This window comes from Oncorhynchus nerka, linkage group LG12, assembly GCF_034236695.1.
Source record: "Oncorhynchus nerka isolate Pitt River linkage group LG12, Oner_Uvic_2.0, whole genome shotgun sequence".
NCBI classification, from domain to species: Eukaryota; Metazoa; Chordata; class Actinopteri; order Salmoniformes; family Salmonidae; genus Oncorhynchus; species Oncorhynchus nerka.
Genome location: NC_088407.1, coordinates 282,176 through 302,154, shown reverse-complemented (window position 1 = coordinate 302,154; position 19,979 = coordinate 282,176). Strand labels below are relative to the sequence as shown.

General features: G+C 49.9%; 1 protein-coding gene across 2 annotated transcripts in view; it reads right to left on the bottom strand.

Annotated features, from left to right (window-relative positions):
- atp1b2a (ATPase Na+/K+ transporting subunit beta 2a) overlaps positions 1 to 19,979 on the bottom strand; it is a 121,788-nt gene that overhangs the window by 70,627 nt on the left and 31,182 nt on the right. For both annotated transcript variants that reach the window (XM_065025100.1, XM_065025101.1), the window contains exons 2-3: positions 5,294 to 5,422; positions 3,234 to 3,338 (exon numbers count right to left, since the gene is read on the bottom strand). In XM_065025100.1, coding sequence (XP_064881172.1) covers positions 3,234 to 3,338; positions 5,294 to 5,422 — 234 coding nt within the window. The remainder of the gene's footprint in view (positions 1 to 3,233; positions 3,339 to 5,293; positions 5,423 to 19,979) is intronic.

The following is a 19,979-nucleotide window of genomic DNA, read 5'->3' as shown; positions in this document are numbered from 1 at the left end:
CAACAGCATGTTGCTAGGTGATCACTACAAAAACACAATTAAACAACAGCATGTTGCTAGGTGATCAAAGCTGAAGAAAAGCTTCTAGCTTGGTGATCACAGCTAAACAACAGCCTGTTGCTAGGTGATCACAGCTAAACAATAGCCTCTTGCTAGGTGATCACAGCTAAACAATAGCCTCTTGCTAGGTGATCACAGCTAAACAACAGCCTCTTGCTTGGTGATCACTACAAAAACACAGCTAAACAACAGCGTCTTGCTTGGTGATCACAGTTAAACAACAGCATGTTGCTAGGTGATCACAGCTAAACAACGGCCTCTTGATAGGTGATCACAGCTAAACAACAGCCTCTTGCTTGGTGATCACTACAAAAACACAGCTAAACAACAGCATGTTGCTAGGTGATCACTACAAAAACACAGCTAAACAACAGCCTCTTGCTTGGTAATCATAGCTAAATGACAGCCTCTTGCTTTGTGATCACTACAAAAACACTGCTAAACAACAGCCTCTTGCTTGGTAATCATAGCTAAATGACAGCCTCTTGCTTGATGATCACTACAAAAACACAGCTAAACAACAGCCTCTTGCTAGGTGATCACAGCTAAACAACAGCCTCTTGATAGGTGATCACAGCTAAACAACAGCCTCTTGCTTGGTGATCACTACAAAAACACAGCTAAACAACAGCATGTTGCTAGGTGATCACTACAAAAACACAATTAAACAACAACCTGTTGCTAGGTGATCACAGCTAAAGAAAAGCTTCTAGCTTGGTGATCACAGCTAAACAACAGCATCGTGATAGGTGATCACAGCTAAACAACAGCCTGTTGCTTGGTGATCACAGCTAAACAACGGCCTATTGCTAGGTGATCACAGCTAAATGACAGCCTCTTGCTTGATGATCACTACAAAAACATAGCTAAACAACAGCCTCTTGCTTGGTGTTCACTACAAAAACACAGCTAAACCACAGCCTGTTGCTAGGTGATCACTACAAAAACACAGCTAAACAACAGCCTGTTGCTAGGTGATCAAAGCTAAAGAAAAGCTTCTAGCTTGGTGATCACAGCTAAACAACAGCCTGTTGCTAGGTGATCACAGCTAAACAATAGCCTCTTGCTAGGTGATCACAGCTAAACAATAGCCTCTTGCTAGGTGATCACAGCTAAACAACAGCCTCTTGCTTGGTGATCACAGCTAAACAACAGCCTGTTGCTAGGTGATCACAGCTGAACAACGGCCTGTTGCTAGGTGATCACAGCTGAACAACGGCCTGTTGCTAGGTGATCACAGCTAAATGACAGCCTCTTGCTTGATGATCACTACAAAAACACAGCTAAACCACAGCCTGTTGCTAGGTGATCACAGCTAAACAACAGCCTCTTGCTTGGTGTTCACTACAAAAACACAGCTAAACCACAGCCTGTTGCTAGGTGATCACAGCTAAAGAAAACCCACTAACTTGGTGATCACAGCTAAACAACAGCCTGTTGCTAGGTGATCACAACTAAACAACAGTCTGTTGCTTGGTGATCACTACAAAAACACAGCTAAACAACAGCCTGTTGCTAGGTTATCAAAGCTAAACAACAGCCTCTTGCTAGGTGATCACAGCTAAACAACAGCCTGTTGCTAGGTGATCACAGCTAAACAACAGCATCTTGCTAGGTGATCACAGCTAAACAACAGCCTCTTGCTTGGTGACCACTACAAAAACACAATTAAACAACAGCATGTTGCTAGGTGATCACTACAAAAACACAATTAAACAACAGCATGTTGCTAGGTGATCAAAGCTGAAGAAAAGCTTCTAGCTTGGTGATCACAGCTAAACAACAGCCTGTTGCTAGGTGATCACAGCTAAACAATAGCCTCTTGCTAGGTGATCACAGCTAAACAATAGCCTCTTGCTAGGTGATCACAGCTAAACAACAGCCTCTTGCTTGGTGATCACAGCTAAACAGCCTGTTGCTAGGTGATCACAGCTAAACAACACCCTGTTGCTAGGTGATCACAGCTAACAAAACAAACCTATAGCTTGGTGATCACTTCAAAAACACAACTAAACAACAGCCTGTTGCTAGGCCTCTTTACTTTATTTTCTGTTAGAATAAAATACATTGACAAAAGACTTTAACCTCGAGAAGACAGGTTAAATGTTCAAAAAGGTTCTCTTACTCAGAAAATACCCCAGATCATATAGGTCTAGACAATATTCAAAACAACTAACAATACACTGAATTTCGACATTTGCAGTAATTTAAATTGTAAAGTCATGTCATTCTACACAATACCACAACACATTTTTCCAACTTGGGAGGTAAACTTGATAAAGTATTCAATCAATTTTATATTTGAGTTGAAATCAAGGCAGTTGAATGTACCAAAGGCCACCAATTGTTTTTTTACCCAGTAGCTTGGCTGGCTACTCTTTCTATTTGGTTGGCTGGCTACTCTTTCTATTTGGTTGGCTGGCTACTCTATGTACTGGTTTTGGTTGGCTACTCTATGTACTGGTTTTGGTTGGCTACTCTATGTACTGGTTTTGGTTGGCTACTCTATGTACTGGTTTTGGTTGGCTACTCTATGTACTGGTTTTGGTTGGCTACTCTATGTACTGGTTTTGGTTGGCTACTCTATGTACTGGTTTTGGTTGCCTACTCTATGTACTGGTTTTGGTTGGCTACTCTATGTACTGGTTTTGGTTGCCTACTCTATGTACTGGTTTTGGTTAGCTACTCTATGTACTGGTTTTGGTTAGCTACTCTATGTACTGGTTTTGGTTGGCTACTCTATGTACTGGTTTTGGTTGGCTACTCTATGTACTGGTTTTGGTTGGCTACTCTATGTACTGGTTTTGGTTGGCTACTCTATGTACTGGTTTTGGTTGCCTACTCTATGTACTGGTTTTGGTTAGCTACTCTATGTACTGGTTTTGGTTAGCTACTCTATGTACTGGTTTTGGTTAGCTACTCTATGTACTGGTTTTGGTTAGCTACTCTATGTACTGGTTTTGGTTGGCTACTCTATGTACTGGTTTTGGTTGGCTACTCTATGTACTGGTTTTGGTTGGCTACTCTATGTACTGGTTTTGGTTGGCTACTCTATGTACTGGTTTTGGTTGCCTACTCTATGTACTGGTGGAAAACACGGCACACGGTGGAAACTGAGGTCTGAGGACGTGTGATGTCATTAATGTTATGTTGTTTGTTTATTAACGGCTTACAATCGAGGAAGTTGTTCAGCGTCTGGGCATAGATGTCAAAGCTCTCTGTGTCCTTGGTGTTGTAGAGGATCTCCATGGCCTCGCCCCGTGGACGGATCATCATACCTACAGTACAACAGAGAGGGTAAGAGATTAGGGTGTGTCTGTACCTGGGGTAACGAGGAGGTCCTGGTAGGTGTGTCTGTACCTGGGGTGTGTCTGTACCTGGGGTAACGAGGAGGTCCTGGTAGGTGTGTCTGTACCTGGGGTGTGTCTGTACCTGGGGTAACGAGGAGGTCCTGGTAGGTGTGTCTGTACCTGGGGTAGCTAGGAGGTCCTGGTAGGTGTGTCTGTACCTGGGGTAACGAGGAGGTCCTGGTAGGTGTGTCTGTACCTGGGGTAACGAGGAGGTCCTGGTAGGTGTGTCTGTACCTGGGGTAACGAGGAGGTCCTGGTAGGTGTGTCTGTACCTGGGGTAACGAGGAGGTCCTGGTAGGTGTGTCTGTACCTGGGGTAACGAGGAGGTCCTGGTAGGTGTGTCTGTACCTGGGGTAACGAGGAGGTCCTGGTAGGTGTGTCTGTACCTGGGGTAACGAGGAGGTCCTGTTAGGTGTGTCTGTACCTGGGGTAACGAGGTGGTCCTGGTAGGTGTGTCTGTACCTGGGGTAACAAGGAGGTCCTGGTAGGTGTGTCTGTACCTGGGGTAACGAGGAGGTCCTGGTAGGTGTGTCTGTACCTGGGGTAACGAGGAGGTCCTGGTAGGTGTGTCTGTACCTGGGGTAACGAGGTGGTCCTGCTAGGTGTGTCTGTACCTGGGGTAACGAGGAGGTCCTGTTAGGTGTGTCTGTACCTGGGGTAACGAGGTGGTCCTGGTAGGTGTGTCTGTACCTGGGGTAACGAGGAGGTCCTGGTAGGTGTGTCTGTACCTGGGGTAACGAGGAGGTCCTGGTAGGTGTGTCTGTACCTGGGGTAACGAGGTGGTCCTGGTAGGTGTGTGTCTGTACCTGGGGTAACGAGGTGGTCCTGGTAGGTGTGTCTGTACCTGGGGTAACGAGGAGGTCCTGGTAAGTGTGTCTGTACCTGGGGTAACAAGGAGGTCCTGGTAGGTGTGTCTGTACCTGGGGTAACGAGTTGGTCCTGGTAGGTGTGTGTCTGTACCTGGGGTAACGAGGTGGTCCTGGTAGGTGTGTCTGTACCTGGGGTAACGAGTTGGTCCTGGTAGGTGTGTGTCTGTACCTGGGGTAACGAGGTGGTCCTGGTAGGTGTGTCTGTACCTGGGGTAACGAGGAGATCCTGGTAAGTGTGTCTGTACCTGGGGTAACGAGGAGGTCCTGGTAGTTGTGTCTGTACCTGGGGTAACGAGTTGGTCCTGGTAGGTGTGTGTCTGTACCTGGGGTAACGAGGTGGTCCTGGTAGGTGTGTCTGTACCTGGGGTAACCAGGAGGTCCTGGTAGGTGTGTCTGTACCTGGGGTAACGAGGAGGTCCTGTTAGGTGTGTGTCTGTACCTGGGGTAACGAGGTGGTCCTGGTAGGTGTGTCTGTACCTGGGGTAACAAGGTGGTCCTGGTAGGTGTGTCTGTACCTGGGGTAACGAGGAGGTCCTGTTAGGTGTGTGTCTGTACCTGGGGTAACGAGGTGGTCCTGGTAGGTGTGTCTGTACCTGGGGTAACGAGGAGGTCCTGGTAAGTGTGTCTGTACATGGGGTAACGAGGAGGTCCTGGTATGTGTGTCTGTACCTGGGGTAACGAGTTGGTCCTGGTAGGTGTGTGTCTGTACCTGGGGTAACGAGGTGGTCCTGGTAGGTGTGTCTGTACCTGGGGTAACGAGGAGGTCCTGGTAGGTGTGTCTGTACCTGGGGTAACGAGACGTTCTGGTAGGTGTGTCTGTACCTGAGGTAACGAGGCGATACTAGTAGGTGTGTCTGTACCTGGGGTAACGAGTCGGTCCTGGTAGGTGTTTGTCTGTACCTGGGGTAACGAGGAGGTCCTGGTAGGTGTGTCTGTACCTGGGGTAACAAGGCGGTCCTGGTAGGTGTGTCTGTACCTGGGGTAACGAGGAGGTCCTGGTAGGTGTGTCTGTACCTGGGGTAACAAGGCGGTCCTGGTAGGTAGGTTTATAGTCGTCCAGTGTTAGCAGCATCACGTACATGGTCAGGACGAACATTCCACCAAGGAATATATAGAACACCAGGTAGAACAGCAGGATCAGACCTGGAACACACACAAACACACACCATCAGCTGAGCACTACCTTCTTCTCCATACAGCTAGACTGACCATACCAGCTGAAACAGAGCAGTACCTTCTCCAGACAGCTAGACTGACCATACCAGCTGAAACAGAGCAGTACCTTCTCCTCCATACAGCTAGACTGACCATAACAGCTGAAACAGAGCAGTACCTTCTCCATACAGCTAGACTGACCATACCAGCTGAAACAGAGCAGTACCTTCTCCATACAGCTAGACTGACCATACCAGCTGAAACAGAGCAGTACCTTCTCCTCCATACAGCTAGACTGACCATAACAGCTGAAAGAGAGCAGTACATTCTCCTCCATACAGCTAGACTGACCATACCAGCTGAAACAGAGCAGTACCTTCTCCATACAGCTAGACTGACCATACCAGCTGAAACAGAGCAGTACCTTCTCCATACAGCTAGACTGACCATACCAGCTGAAACAGAGCAGTACCTTCTCCATACAGCTAGACTGACCATAACAGCTGAAACAAAGCAGTACCTTCTCCTCCATACATCTAGACTGACCATACCAGCTGAAACAGAGCAGTACCTTCTCCATACAGCTAGACTGACCATACCAGCTGAAACAGAGCAGTACCTTCTCCTCCATACAGCTAGACTGACCATACCAGCTGAAACAGAGCAGTACCTTCTCCTCCAGACAGCTAGACTGACCATACCAGCTGAAACAGAGCAGTACCTTCTCCATACAGCTAGACTGACCATACCAGCTGAAACAGAGCAGTACCTTCTCCATACAGCTAGACTGACCATACCAGCTGAAACAGAGCAGTGCCTCCTCCATACAGCTAGACTGACCAAACCAGCTGAAACAGAGCAGTACCTTCTCCTCCATACAGCTAGACTGACCATAACAGCTGAAACAGAGCAGTACCTTCTCCATACAGCTAGACTGACCATAACAGCTGAAACAGAGCAGTACCTTCTCCATACAGCTAGACTGACCATAACAGCTGAAACAGAGCAGTACCTTCTCCATACAGCTAGACTGACCATACCAGCTGAAACAGAGCAGTACCTTCTCCTCCATACAGCTAGACTGACCATACCAGCTGAAACAGAGCAGTACCTTCTCCTCCATACAGCTAGACTGACCATAACAGCTGAAACAGAGCAGTACCTTCTCCAGACAGCTGAAACAGAGCAGTACCTTCTCCAGACAGCTAGACGGACCATAACAGCTGAAACAGAGCAGTACCTTCTCCAGACAGCTGAAACAGAGCAGTACCTTCTCCAGACAGCTAGACTTACCATAACAGCTGAAACAAAGCAGTACCTTCTCCATACAGCTGAAACAGAGCAGTACCTTATCCTCCAGACAGCTAGACTGACCATACCAGCTGAAACAGAGCAGTACCTTCTCCATACAGCTAGACTGACCATAACAGCTGAACCAGAGCAGTACCTCCTCCAGACAGCTAGACTGACCATAACAGCTGAACCAGAGCAGTACCTTCTCCATACAGCTAGACTGACCATAACAGCTGAAACAGAGCAGTACCTTCTCCTCCATACAGCTAGACTGACCATACCAGCTGAAACAGAGACAGTACCTTCTCCATACAGCTAGACTGACCATACCAGCTGAAACAGAGCAGTACCTTCTCCAGACAGCTAGACTGACCATACCAGCTGAAACAGAGCAGTACCTTCTCCATACAGCTAGACTGACCATAACAGCTGAAACAGAGCAGTACCTTCTCCTCCAGACAGCTAGACTGACCATACCAGCTGAAACAGAGCAGTACCTTCTCCTCTATACAGCTGAAACAGAGCAGTACCTTCTCCTCTATACAGCTGAAACAGAGCAGTACCTTCTCCTCCATACAGCTAGACTGACCATACCAGCTGAAACAGAGCAGTACCTTCTCCATACAGCTAGACTGACCATAACAGCTGAAACAGAGCAGTACCTTCTCCTCCAGACAGCTAGACTGACCATACCAGCTGAAACAGAGCAGTACCTTCTCCTCTATACAGCTGAAACAGAGCAGTACCTTCTCCTCTATACAGCTGAAACAGAGCAGTACCTCCTCCAGACAGCTAGACTGACCAAACCAGCTGAAACAGAGCAGTACCTTCTCCATACAGCTAGACTGACCATAACAGTTCATTACATGTCAGAACCACTAGAATATACCCAAGGCTGTTCATTCCTTCTCTCTCCCCCTGTTTCTCTCCCCCTGTTTCTCTCCCCCTGGTTCTCTCCCTCTGTTTCTCTCCCTCTGTCTCTCTCTCCCTCTGTTTCTCTCCCTCTGTTTCTCTCTCCCTCTCCCTCCCCCTGTTTCTCTCCCCCTGTTTCTCTCCCTCTGTTTCTCTCCCTCTGTTTCTCTCCCTCTGTCTCTCTCTCCCTCTGTTTCTCTCCCTCTGTTTCTCTCTCCCTCTCCCTCCCCCTGTTTCTCTCCCCCTGTTTCTCTCCCTCTGTTTCTCTCCCTCTGTTTCTCTCCTTCTGTTTCTCTCTCCCTCTCCCTCCCTCTGTTTCTCTCTCCCTCTCCCTCCCTCTGTTTCTCTCTCCCTGTTTCTCTCTCCCTGTTTCTCTCCCCCTGTTTCTCTCCCCCTGTTTCTCTCCCTCTGTTTCTCTCCCTCTGTTTCTCTCCCTCTGTCTCTCTCTCCCTCTGTTTCTCTCCCTCTGTTTCTCTCTCCCTCTCCCTCCCCCTGTTTCTCTCCCTCTGTTTCTCTCCCTCTGTTTCTCTCCTTCTGTTTCTCTCTCCCTCTCCCTCCCTCTGTTTCTCTCTCCCTCTCCCTCCCTCTGTTTCTCTCTCCCTGTTTCTCTCTCCCTGTTTCTCTCCCCCTGTTTCTCTCCCCCTGTTTCTCTCCCTCTGTTTCTCTCTCCCCCTGTTTCTCTCCCTCTGTTTCTCTCTCCCCGTTTCTCTCCCTCTGTTTCTCTCCCTCTGTTTCTCTCTCCCCGTTTCTTTCCCTCTGTTTCTCTCTCCCTGTTTCTCTCCCTCTGTTTCTCTCTCCCTGTTTCTCTCCCCCTGTTTCTCTCCCTCTGTTTCTCTCTCCCCCTGTTTCTCTCTCCCTCTGTTTCTCTCTCCCTCTGTTTCTCTCCCTCTGTTTCTCTCTCCCCGTTTCTCTCCCTCTGTTTCTCTCCCTCTGTTTCTCTCCCTCTGTTTCTCTCTCCCCTGTTTCTCTCCCCTGTTTCTCTCCCTCTCCTTCCCCCTGTTTCTCTCCCCTGTTTCTCTCCCCGTTTCTCTCCCTCTGTTTCTCTCTCCCTGTTTCTCTCCCCCTGTTTCTCTCCCCCTGTTTCTCTCCCTCTGTTTCTCTCCCTCTGTTTCTCTCTCCCCGTTTCTCTCCCCCTGTTTCTCTCCCTCTGTTTCTCTCTCCCTCTGTTTCTCTCTCCCTCTGTTTCTCTCTCCCTCTGTTTCTCTCCCTCTGTTTCTCTCCCTCTGTTTCTCTCCCTCTGTTTCTCTCTCCCTCTGTTTCTCTCCCCCTGTTTCTCTCCCTCTGTTTCTCTCTCCCTGTTTCTCTCCCTCTGTTTCTCTCTCCTCGTTTCTCTCTCCCTGTTTCTCTCCCTCTGTTTCTCTCCCTCTGTTTCTCTCCCTCTGTTTCTCTCTCCCAGTTTCTCTCCCTCTGTTTCTCTCTCCCCGTTTCTCTCTCCCTGTTTCTCTCCCTCTGTTTCTCTCTCCTCGTTTCTCTCCCCGTTTCTCTCCCTCTGTTTCTCTCCCTGTTTCTCTCCCTCTCCCTCCCCCTGTTTCTCTCCCTCTGTTTCTCTCTCCCCATTTCTCTCCCTCTGTTTCTCTCCCTCTGTTTCTCTCTCCCCGTTTCTCTCTCCCTGTTTCTCTCCCTCTTTTTCTCTCTCCCTCTGTTTCTCTCCCTCTGTTTCTCTCTCCCCGTTTCTCTCTCCCTGTTTCTCTCCCTCTGTTTCTCTCTCCCCGTTTCTCTCCCTCTGTTTCTCTCTCCCCGTTTCTCTCTCCCTGTTTCTCTCCCTCTGTTTCTCTCCCTCTGTTTCTCTCTCCCTCTGTTTCTCTCCCCCTCTGTTTCTCTCCCCCTCTGTTTCTCTCCCTCTGTTTCTCTCCCTCTGTTTCTCTCCCTCTGTTTCTCTCTCCCCGTTTCTTTCTCCCTGTTTCTCTCCCTCTGTTTCTCTCCCTCTGTTTCTCTCCCTCTGTTTCTCTCTCCCCGTTTCTCTCTCCCCGTTTCTCTCCCTCTGTTTCTCTCTCCCCGTTTCTCTCTCCCTGTTTCTCTCCCTCTGTTTCTCTCTCTCCCTCTGTTTCTCTCTCTCCCTCTGTTTCTCTCCCTCTGTTTCTCTCCCTCTGTTTCTCTCTCCCTGTTTCTCTCCCTCTGTTTCTCTCTCCCCGTTTCTCTCTCCCCGTTTCTCTCTCCCTGTTTCTCTCCCTCTGTTTCTCTCTCCCTCTGTTTCTCTCCCTCTGTTTCTCTCCCTCTGTTTCTCTCCCTCTGTTTCTCTCCTCTGTTTCTGTTTCTCTCTCCCTGTTTCTCTCCCTCTGTTTCTCTCTCCCCGTTTCTCTCTCCCCGTTTCTCTCTCCCCGTTTCTCTCCCTCTGTTTCTCTCCCTGTTTCTCTCCCTCTGTTTCTCTCTCCCCGTTTCTCTCCCCCTGTTTCTCTCCCTGTTTCTCTCCCTCTGTTTCTCTCCCTCTGTTTCTCTCTCTCCCTGTTTCTCTCCCTCTGTTTCTCTCCCTCTGTTTCTCTCCCTCTGTTTCTCTCCCTCTGTTTCTCTCTCCCCGTTTCTCTCTCCCTGTTTCTCTCTCCCTGTTTCTCTCCCTCTGTTTCTCTCTCCCCGTTTCTCTCTCCCCGTTTCTCTCTCTACTGTTTCGCTCTCCCTGTTTCTCTCCCTCTGTTTCTCTCCCTGTTTCTCTCCCTCTGTTTCTCTCTCCCTCTGTTTCTCTCCCTCTGTTTCTCTCTCTCCCTGTTTCTCTCCCTCTGTTTCTCTCTCCCTCTGTTTCTCTCTCCCTCTGTTTCTCTCTCCCTCTGTTTCTCTCCCTCTGTTTCTCTCTCCCTCTGTTTCTCTCCCTCTGTTTCTCTCTCCCTGTTTCTCTCTCTGTTTCTCTCCCTCTGTTTCTCTCTCCCTCTGTTTCTCTCCCTCTGTTTCTCTCTCCCCCTGTTTCTCTCTCCCTCTGTTTCTCTCCCTCTGTTTCTCTCTCCCCTGTTTCTCTCCCTCTGTTTCTCTCCTCTGTTTCTCTCCCCTGTTTTCTCTCTCCCTGTTTCTCTCTCTGTTTCTCCTCTGTTTCTCTCCCTCTGTTTCTCTCCCTCTGTTTCTCTCTCCCCTGTTTCTCTCTCCCTCTGTTTCTCTCTCCCTCTGTTTCTCTCTCCCTCTGTTTCTCTCCCTCTGTTTCTCTCTCCCCCTGTTTCTCTCTCCCTCTGTTTCTCTCTCCCTCTGTTTCTCTCCCTCTGTTTCTCTCTCCCCGTTTCTCTCCCTCTGTTTCTCTCCCTCTGTTTCTCTCCCTCTGTTTCTCTCCCTCTGTTTCTCTCCCTCTGTTTCTCTCCCTCTGTTTCTCTCTCCCCGTTTCTCTCCCCCTGTTTCTCTCCCTCTCCCTCCCCCTGTTTCTCTCCCTCTGTTTCTCTCCCTCTGTTTCTCTCTCTGTTTCTCTCTCCCTCTGTTTCTCTCTCTGTTTCTCTCCCTCTGTTTCTCTCTCCCCCTGTTTCTCTCTCCCTGTTTCTCTCCCCTGTTTCTCTCCCCCTGTTTCTCTCCCTCTGTTTCTCTCCCTCTGTTTCTCTCCCCTGTTTCTCTCCCCTGTTTCTCTCCCTCTGTTTCTCTCTCCTCTGTTTCTCTCTCCCTCTGTTTCTCTCCCTCTGTTTCTCTCTCCTCTGTTTCTCTCCCTCTGTTTCTCTCTCCTCTTTCTCTCTCCCTGTTTCTCTCCCTCTGTTTCTCTCTCCTCCCTTTCTCTCTCCCTGTTTCTCTCCCTCTGTTTCTCTCTCTGTTTCTCTCCCTCTGTTTCTCTCTCCCAGTTTCTCTCCCTCTGTTTCTCTCTCCCCCGTTTCTCTCTGTTTCTCTCTGTTTCTCTCTCTCTCTGTTTCTCTCCCGTTTCTCTCTCTCCCTCTGTTTCTCTCCCTCTTTTTCTCTCCCTCTCCCTCCCCTGTTTCTCTCCCTCTGTTTCTCTCTCCCCTGTTTCTCTCCCTCTGTTTCTCTCCCTCTGTTTCTCTCTCTCTGTTTCTCTCCTCTCTTTCTCTCTCTCTCTGTTTCTCTCCCTCTGTTTCTCTCTCCCGTTTCTCTCTCCTGTTTCTCTCCCTCTGTTTCTCTCTCCCCTGTTTCTCTCCCTCTGTTTCTCTCTCCCCTGTTTCTCTCTCCCTGTTTCTCTCCCTCCGTTTCTCTCCCTCTGTTTCTCTCCCTCTGTTTCTCTCTCCCTCTGTTTCTCTCTCCCCTCTGTTTCTCTCCCCCTCTGTTTCTCTCTGTCCTCTGTTTCTCTCTCCCTCTGTTTCTCTCTCTCCCTGTTTCTCTCTCCCTGTTTCTCTCCCTCTGTTTCTCTCCCTCTGTTTCTCTCCCTCTGTTTCTCTCTCTCCCGTTTCTCTCTCCCGTTTCTCTCTCCCTCTGTTTCTGTTCTCTCTCTCTCCCTTTTCTCTCTCCCTGTTTCTCTCTCCTCTGTTTCTCTCCCTCTGTTTCTCTCTCTCCCTCTGTTTCTCTCTCTCCCTCTGTTTCTCTCTCTCTCTCTGTTTCTCTCCCTCTGTTTCTCTCCCTCTGTTTCTCTCTCCCCTGTTTCTCTCTCCCTGTTTCTCTCCCTCTGTTTCTCTCTCCCCGTTTCTCTCTCCCCGTTTCTCTCTCCCTGTTTCTCTCCCTCTGTTTCTCTCTCCCTCTGTTTCTCTCCCTCTGTTCTCTCTCTCTCTGTTTCTCTCTCTCTCCTCTCCCGTTTCTCTCTCCCCCGTTTCTCTCTCTACTGTTTCTCTCCCTCTGTTTCTCTCCCTGTTTCTCTCCCTCTGTTTCTCTCCCTCTGTTTCTCTCTCCCTCTGTTTCTCTCCCTCTGTTTCTCTCTCTCCCTGTTTCTCTCCCTCTGTTTCTCTCTCCCTCTGTTTCTCTCTCCCTCTGTTTCTCTCTCCCTCTGTTTCTCTCCCTCTGTTTCTCTCTCCCTCTGTTTCTCTCTCCCTGTTTCTCTCTCTGTTTCTCTCCCTCTGTTTCTCTCTCCCTCTGTTTCTCTCCCTCTGTTTCTCTCTCTGTTTCTCTCCCTCTGTTTCTCTCTCCTCTCTGTTTCTCTCTCCCTGTTTCTCTCCCTCTGTTTCTCTCTCTCTCTGTTTCTCTCTCCCTCTGTTTCTCTCTCCCTCTGTTTCTCTCCCTCTGTTTCTCTCTCCTGTTTCTCTCTCTGTTTCTCTCCCTCTGTTTCTCTCCCTCTGTTTCTCTCTCCCTGTTTCTCTCTCTCTGTTTCTCTCCCTCTGTTTCTCTCTCCCTCTGTTTCTCTCTCTCTGTTTCTCTCCCCTGTTTCTCTCTCTCTCTGTTTCTCTCCCTCTGTTTCTCTCTCCTCTCCTGTTTCTCTCTCCCTCTGTTTCTCTCTCCCTCTCTCTGTTTCTCTCTCTCCCCTGTTTCTCTCCTCTGTTTCTCTCCCTCTGTTTCTCTCTCCCTCTGTTTCTCTCTCCCTCTGTTTCTCTCCCTCTGTTTCTCTCTCCCTGTTTCTCTCCCTCTGTTTCTCTCCCTCTGTTTCTCTCCCTCTGTTTCTCTCCCTCTGTTTCTCTCCCTCTGTTTCTCTCCCTCTGTTTCTCTCTCCCTCTCTGTTTCTCTCCCTGTTTCTCTCCCTCTCCCTCCCCCTGTTTCTCTCCCTGTTTCTCTCCCCTGTTTCTCTCTCCTCTGTTTCTCTTCTCCCTGTTTCCCTCCCTCTGTTTCTCTCTCCCCTGTTTCTCTCCTCTGTTTCTCTCTCTCCCCTGTTTCTCTCTCCCTTTTTCTCTCCCCTGTTTCTCTCCCCTGTTTCTCTCTCTCTGTTTCTCTCCTCTCTGTTTCTCTCTCCCCTTTCTCTCCCCCTGTTTCTCTCCCTCTGTTTCTCTCTCCCTCTGTTTCTCTCTCCCTCTGTTTCTCTCTCCCTCTGTTTCTCTCCCTCTGTTTCTCTCCCCCTGTTTCTCTCCCTCTGTTTCTCTCTCCCCGTTTCTCTCTCCCTGTTTCTCTCCCTCTGTTTCTCTCTCCTCGTTTCTCTCTCCCTGTTTCTCTCCCTCTGTTTCTCTCTCTGTTTCTCTCCCTCTGTTTCTCTCTCCCAGTTTCTCTCCCTCTGTTTCTCTCTCCCCGTTTCTCTCTCCATCTGTTTCTCTCTCTCTCTGTTTCTCTCCCCCTTTCTCTCTCCCTCTGTTTCTCTCCCTGTTTCTCTCCCTCTCCTCCCCCTGTTTCTCTCCCCTCTGTTTCTCTCTCCCTGTTTCTCTCCCTCTGTTTCTCTCTCCCTCCTCTGTTTCTCTCTCCCTGTTTCTCTCCCTCTTTTTCTCTCTCCCTCTGTTTCTCTCCCTCTGTTTCTCTCTCCCCGTTTCTCTCTCCCTGTTTCTCTCCCTCTGTTTCTCTCTCCCCGTTTCTCTCCCTCTGTTTCTCTCTCCCCGTTTCTCTCTCCCTGTTTCTCTCCCTCCTGTTTCTCTCCCTCTCTTTCTCTCTCTGTTTCTCTCTCCCTCTGTTTCTCTCCCCCTCTGTTTCTCTCCTCTCTGTTTCTCTCCCTCTGTTTCTCTCCCTCTGTTTCTCTCCCTCTGTTTCTCTCCCTCTGTTTCTCTCTCCCTCTGTTTCTTTCTCCTCTGTTTCTCTCCCTCTGTTTCTCTCCCTCTGTTTCTCTCCCTCTGTTTCTCTCTCCCCGTTTCTCTCTCCCCGTTTCTCTCCCTCTGTTTCTCTCTCCCCGTTTCTCTCTCCCTGTTTCTCTCCCTCTGTTTCTCTCCCTCTGTTTCTCTCTCTCCCTCTGTTTCTCTCTCTCCCTCTGTTTCTCTCCCTCTGTTTCTCTCCCTCTGTTTCTCTCTCCCCGTTTCTCTCTCCCTGTTTCTCTCCCTCTGTTTCTCTCTCCCCGTTTCTCTCTCCCCGTTTCTCTCTCCCTGTTTCTCTCCCTCTGTTTCTCTCTCCCTCTGTTTCTCTCCCTCTGTTTCTCTCCCTCTGTTTCTCTCTCCCCGTTTCTCCCTCCCCGTTTCTCTCTCCCCGTTTCTCTCTCTACTGTTTCTCTCCCTCTGTTTCTCTCCCTGTTTCTCTCCCTCTGTTTCTCTCCCTCTGTTTCTCTCTCCCTCTGTTTCTCTCCCTCTGTTTCTCTCTCTCCCTGTTTCTCTCCCTCTGTTTCTCTCTCCCTCTGTTTCTCTCTCCCTCTGTTTCTCTCCCTCTGTTTCTCTCTCCCTCTGTTTCTCTCTCCCTGTTTCTCTCTCTGTTTCTCTCCCTCTGTTTCTCTCTCCCTCTGTTTCTCTCCCTCTGTTTCTCTCTCTGTTTCTCTCCCTCTGTTTCTCTCTCCCTCTGTTTCTCTCTCCCTGTTTCTCTCCCTCTGTTTCTCTCTCCCTCTGTTTCTCTCCCTCTGTTTCTCTCTCCCTCTGTTTCTCTCTCCCTCTGTTTCTCTCCCTCTGTTTCTCTCTCCCTGTTTCTCTCTCTGTTTCTCTCCCTCTGTTTCTCTCCCTCTGTTTCTCTCTCCCTGTTTCTCTCTCCCTGTTTCTCTCCCTCTGTTTCTCTCTCCCTCTGTTTCTCTCCCTCTGTTTCTCTCCCCCTGTTTCTCTCCCTCTGTTTCTCTCCCCCTGTTTCTCTCTCCCTCTGTTTCTCTCCCTCTGTTTCTCTCTCCCCCTGTTTCTCTCTCCCTCTGTTTCTCTCTCCCTCTGTTTCTCTCTCCCTCTGTTTCTCTCCCTCTGTTTCTCTCTCCCCCTGTTTCTCTCTCCCTCTGTTTCTCTCTCCCTCTGTTTCTCTCCCTCTGTTTCTCTCTCCCCGTTTCTCTCCCTCTGTTTCTCTCCCTCTGTTTCTCTCCCTCTGTTTCTCTCCCTCTGTTTCTCTCCCTCTGTTTCTCTCTCCCCGTTTCTCTCCCCCTGTTTCTCTCCCTCTCCCTCCCCCTGTTTCTCTCCCCGTTTCTCTCCCTCTGTTTCTCTCTCCCTCTCCCTCCCTCTGTTTCTCTCTCCCTGTTTCTCTCCCTCTGTTTCTCTCTCCCCCTGTTTCTCTCTCCCTGTTTCTCTCCCCCTGTTTCTCTCCCCCTGTTTCTCTCCCTCTGTTTCTCTCCCTCTGTTTCTCTCTCCCCGTTTCTCTCCCCCTGTTTCTCTCCCTCTGTTTCTCTCTCCCTCTGTTTCTCTCTCCCTCTGTTTCTCTCTCCCTCTGTTTCTCTCCCTCTGTTTCTCTCCCCCTGTTTCTCTCCCTCTGTTTCTCTCTCCCCGTTTCTCTCTCCCTGTTTCTCTCCCTCTGTTTCTCTCTCCTCGTTTCTCTCTCCCTGTTTCTCTCCCTCTGTTTCTCTCTCTGTTTCTCTCCCTCTGTTTCTCTCTCCCAGTTTCTCTCCCTCTGTTTCTCTCTCCCCGTTTCTCTCTCCATCTGTTTCTCTCTCCTCGTTTCTCTCCCCGTTTCTCTCCCTCTGTTTCTCTCCCTGTTTCTCTCCCTCTCCCTCCCCCTGTTTCTCTCCCTCTGTTTCTCTCTCCCCGTTTCTCTCCCTCTGTTTCTCTCCCTCTGTTTCTCTCTCCCTGTTTCTCTCCCTCTTTTTCTCTCTCCCTCTGTTTCTCTCCCTCTGTTTCTCTCTCCCCGTTTCTCTCTCCCTGTTTCTCTCCCTCTGTTTCTCTCTCCCCGTTTCTCTCCCTCTGTTTCTCTCTCCCCGTTTCTCTCTCCCTGTTTCTCTCCCTCCGTTTCTCTCCCTCCGTTTCTCTCCCTCTGTTTCTCTCTCCCTCTGTTTCTCTCCCCCTCTGTTTCTCTCCCCCTCTGTTTCTCTCCCTCTGTTTCTCTCCCTCTGTTTCTCTCCCTCTGTTTCTCTCTCCCCGTTTCTTTCTCCCTGTTTCTCTCCCTCTGTTTCTCTCCCTCTGTTTCTCTCCCTCTGTTTCTCTCTCCCCGTTTCTCTCTCCCCGTTTCTCTCCCTCTGTTTCTCTCTCCCCGTTTCTCTCTCCCTGTTTCTCTCCCTCTGTTTCTCTCCCTCTGTTTCTCTCTCTCCCTCTGTTTCTCTCTCTCCCTCTGTTTCTCTCTCTCCCTCTGTTTCTCTCCCTCTGTTTCTCTCCCTCTGTTTCTCTCTCCCCGTTTCTCTCTCCCTGTTTCTCTCCCTCTGTTTCTCTCTCCCCGTTTCTCTCTCCCCGTTTCTCTCTCCCTGTTTCTCTCCCTCTGTTTCTCTCTCCCTCTGTTTCTCTCCCTCTGTTTCTCTCCCTCTGTTTCTCTCTCCCCGTTTCTCCCTGCCCGTTTCTCTCTCCCCGTTTCTCTCTCTACTGTTTCTCTCCCTCTGTTTCTCTCCCTGTTTCTCTCCCTCTGTTTCTCTCCCTCTGTTTCTCTCTCCCTCTGTTTCTCTCCCTCTGTTTCTCTCTCTCCCTGTTTCTCTCCCTCTGTTTCTCTCTCCCTCTGTTTCTCTCTCTCCCTCTGTTTCTCTCCCTCTGTTTCTCTCTCCCTCTGTTTCTCTCTCCCTGTTTCTCTCTCTGTTTCTCTCCCTCTGTTTCTCTCTCCCTCTGTTTCTCTCCCTCTGTTTCTCTCTCTGTTTCTCTCCCTCTGTTTCTCTCTCCCTCTGTTTCTCTCTCCCTGTTTCTCTCCCTCTGTTTCTCTCTCCCTCTGTTTCTCTCCCTCTGTTTCTCTCTCCCTCTGTTTCTCTCTCCCTCTGTTTCTCTCCCTCTGTTTCTCTCTCCCTGTTTCTCTCTCTGTTTCTCTCCCTCTGTTTCTCTCCCTCTGTTTCTCTCTCCCTGTTTCTCTCTCCCTGTTTCTCTCCCTCTGTTTCTCTCTCCCTCTGTTTCTCTCCCTCTGTTTCTCTCCCCCTGTTTCTCTCTCCCTCTGTTTCTCTCCCTCTGTTTCTCTCTCCCTCTGTTTCTCTCCCTCTGTTTCTCTCTCCCTGTTTCTCTCCCTCTGTTTCTCTCCCTCTGTTTCTCTCTCCCTCTGTTTCTCTCTCCCTCTGTTTCTTTCTCCCTCTGTTTCTCTCTCCCTGTTTCTCTCTCCCTCTGTTTCTCTCTCCCTGTTTCTCTCTCCCCGTTTCTCTCCCTCTGTTTCTCTCCCTGTTTCTCTCTCCCCGTTTCTCTCCCTCTGTTTCTCTCTCCCCGTTTCTCTCCCTGTTTCTCTCTCCCTCTGTTTCTCTCCCTGTTTCTCTCTCCCCGTTTCTCTCCCTGTTTCTCTCCCTGTTTCTCTCCCTGTTTCTCTCCCTGTTTCTCTCTCCCTCTGTTTCTCTCCCTGTTTCTCTCCCTGTTTCTCTCCCTGTTTCTCTCCCTGTTTCTCTCTCCCCGTTTCTCTCCCTGTTTCTCTCCCTGTTTCTCTCCCTGTTTCTCTCCCTGTTTCTCTCTCCCTCTGTTTCTCTCCCCGTTTCTCTCCCTGTTTCTCTCCCTGTTTCTCTCCCTGTTTCTCTCCCTGTTTCTCTCTCCCTCTGTTTCTCTCCCTGTTTCTCTCTCCCCGTTTCTCTCCCTCTGTTTCTCTCTCCCCGTTTCTCTCCCTGTTTCTCTCTCCCCGTTTCTCTCCCTCTGTTTCTCTCCCTGTTTCTCTCCCTGTTTCTCTCTCCCCGTTTCTCTCTCCCTCTGTTTCTCTCCCTGTTTCTCTCCCCCTGTTTCTCTCTCCCTCTGTTTCTCTCTCCCCGTTTCTCTCTCCCTCTGTTTCTCTCCCCGTTTCTCTCTCCCTCTGTTTCTCTCTCCCTCTGTTTCTCTCCCTGTTTCTCTCCCCCTGTTTCTCTCTCCCTCTGTTTCTCTCTCCCCGTTTCTCTCTCCCTCTGTTTCTCTCCCCGTTTCTCTCTCCCTCTGTTTCTCTCTCCCTCTGTTTCTCTCCCTGTTTCTCTCCCCCTGTTTCTCTCTCCCTCTGTTTCTCTCTCCCCGTTTCTCTCTCCCTCTGTTTCTCTCCCTCTGTTTCTCTCCCTCTGTTTCTCTCTCCCTCTGTTTCTCTCCCTCTGTTTCTCTCCCCCTGTTTCTCTCCCTGTTTCTCTCTCCCTGTTTCTCTCCCTCTCCCTCCCCTGTTTCTCTCCCCTGTTTCTCTCCCCCTGTTTCTCTCCCCCTGTTTCTCTCCCTCTGTTTCTCTCCCTCTGTTTCTCTCCCTCTGTTTCTCTCCCCTGTTTCTCTCCCCCTGTTTCTCTTCCTCTGTTTCTCTCTCCGTTTCTCTCCCCCTGTTTCTCTCCCTCTGTTTCTCTCTCCCTGTTTCTCTCCCTCTGTTTCTCTCCCTCTGTTTCTCTCTCCCTGTTTCTCTCTCCCTGTTTCTCTCCCTGTTTCTCTCTCCCCGTTTCTCTCCCTCTGTTTCTCTCCCTCTCCCTCCCCCTGTTTCTCTCCCTCTGTTTCTCTCCCTCTGTTTCTCTCCCTCTGTTTCTCTCTCCCTGTTTCTCTCCCTCTGTTTCTCTCTCCCTGTTTCTCTCCCTGTTTCTCTCCCTCTGTTTCTCTCCCTCTCCCTCCCTCTGTTTCTCTCCCTCTGTTTCTCTCCCTCTGTTTCTCTCCCTCTCCCTCCCTCTGTTTCTCTCCCTCTGTCTCTCTCTCCCTCTGTTTCTCTCTCCCTGTTTCTCTCTCCCTGTTTCTCTCCCTCTGTTTCTCTCCCTCTGTCTCTCTCTCCCTCTGTTTCTCTCTCCCTGTTTCTCTCCCTCTGTTTCTCTCCCTCTGTCTCTCTCTCCCTCTGTTTCTCTCCCTCTGTTTCTCTCCCTCTGTTTCTCTCCCTCTGTTTCTCTCCCTCTGTTTCTCTCCCTCTGTTTCTCTCTCCCCGTTTCTCTCCCTCTGTTTCTCACTCCCTGTTTCTCTCCCTCTGTTTCTCTCCCTCTGTTTCTCTCCCTCTGTTTCTCTCTCCCCGTTTCTCTCCCTCTGTTTCTCTCTCCCTGTTTCTCTCCCTCTGTTTCTCTCCCTCTGTTTCTCTCCCTCTGTTTCTCTCCCTCTGTTTCTCTCTCCCTCTGTTTCTCTCTCCCTGTTTCTCTCCCTCTGTTTCTCTCCCCCTGTTTCTCTCCCCCTGTTTCTCTCTCCCTCTGTTTCTCTCTCCCTGTTTCTCTCCCTCTGTTTCTCTCCCCCTGTTTCTCTCCCTCTGTTTCTCTCCCTCTGTTTCTCTCTCCCTGTTTCTCTCCCTCTGTTTCTCTCTCCCCGTTTCTCTCCCCCTGTTTCTCTCCCTCTGTTTCTCTCTCCCCCTGTTTCTCTCCCCTGTTTCTCTCCCTCTGTTTCTCTCCCCCTGTTTCTCTCTCCCTCTGTTTCTCTCCCCCTGTTTCTCTCCCCTGTTTCTCTCCCTCTGTTTCTCTCCCTCTGTTTCTCTCCCTCTGTTTCTCTCCCTCTGTTTCTCTCCCCTGTTTCTCTCCCTCTGTTTCTCTCCCCCTGTTTCTCTCCCTCTGTTTCTCTCCCCCTGTTTCTCTCTCCCTCTCCCTCCCCCTGTTTCTCTCCCCCTGTTTCTCTCCCTCTGTTTCTCTCCCTCTGTTTCTCTCCCTCTGTTTCTCTCCCTCTGTTTCTCTCCCCTGTTTCTCTCCCTCTGTTTCTCTCCCCCTGTTTCTCTCCCTCTGTTTCTCTCCCCCTGTTTCTCTCTCCCTCTCCCTCCCCTGTTTCTCTCCCCTGTTTCT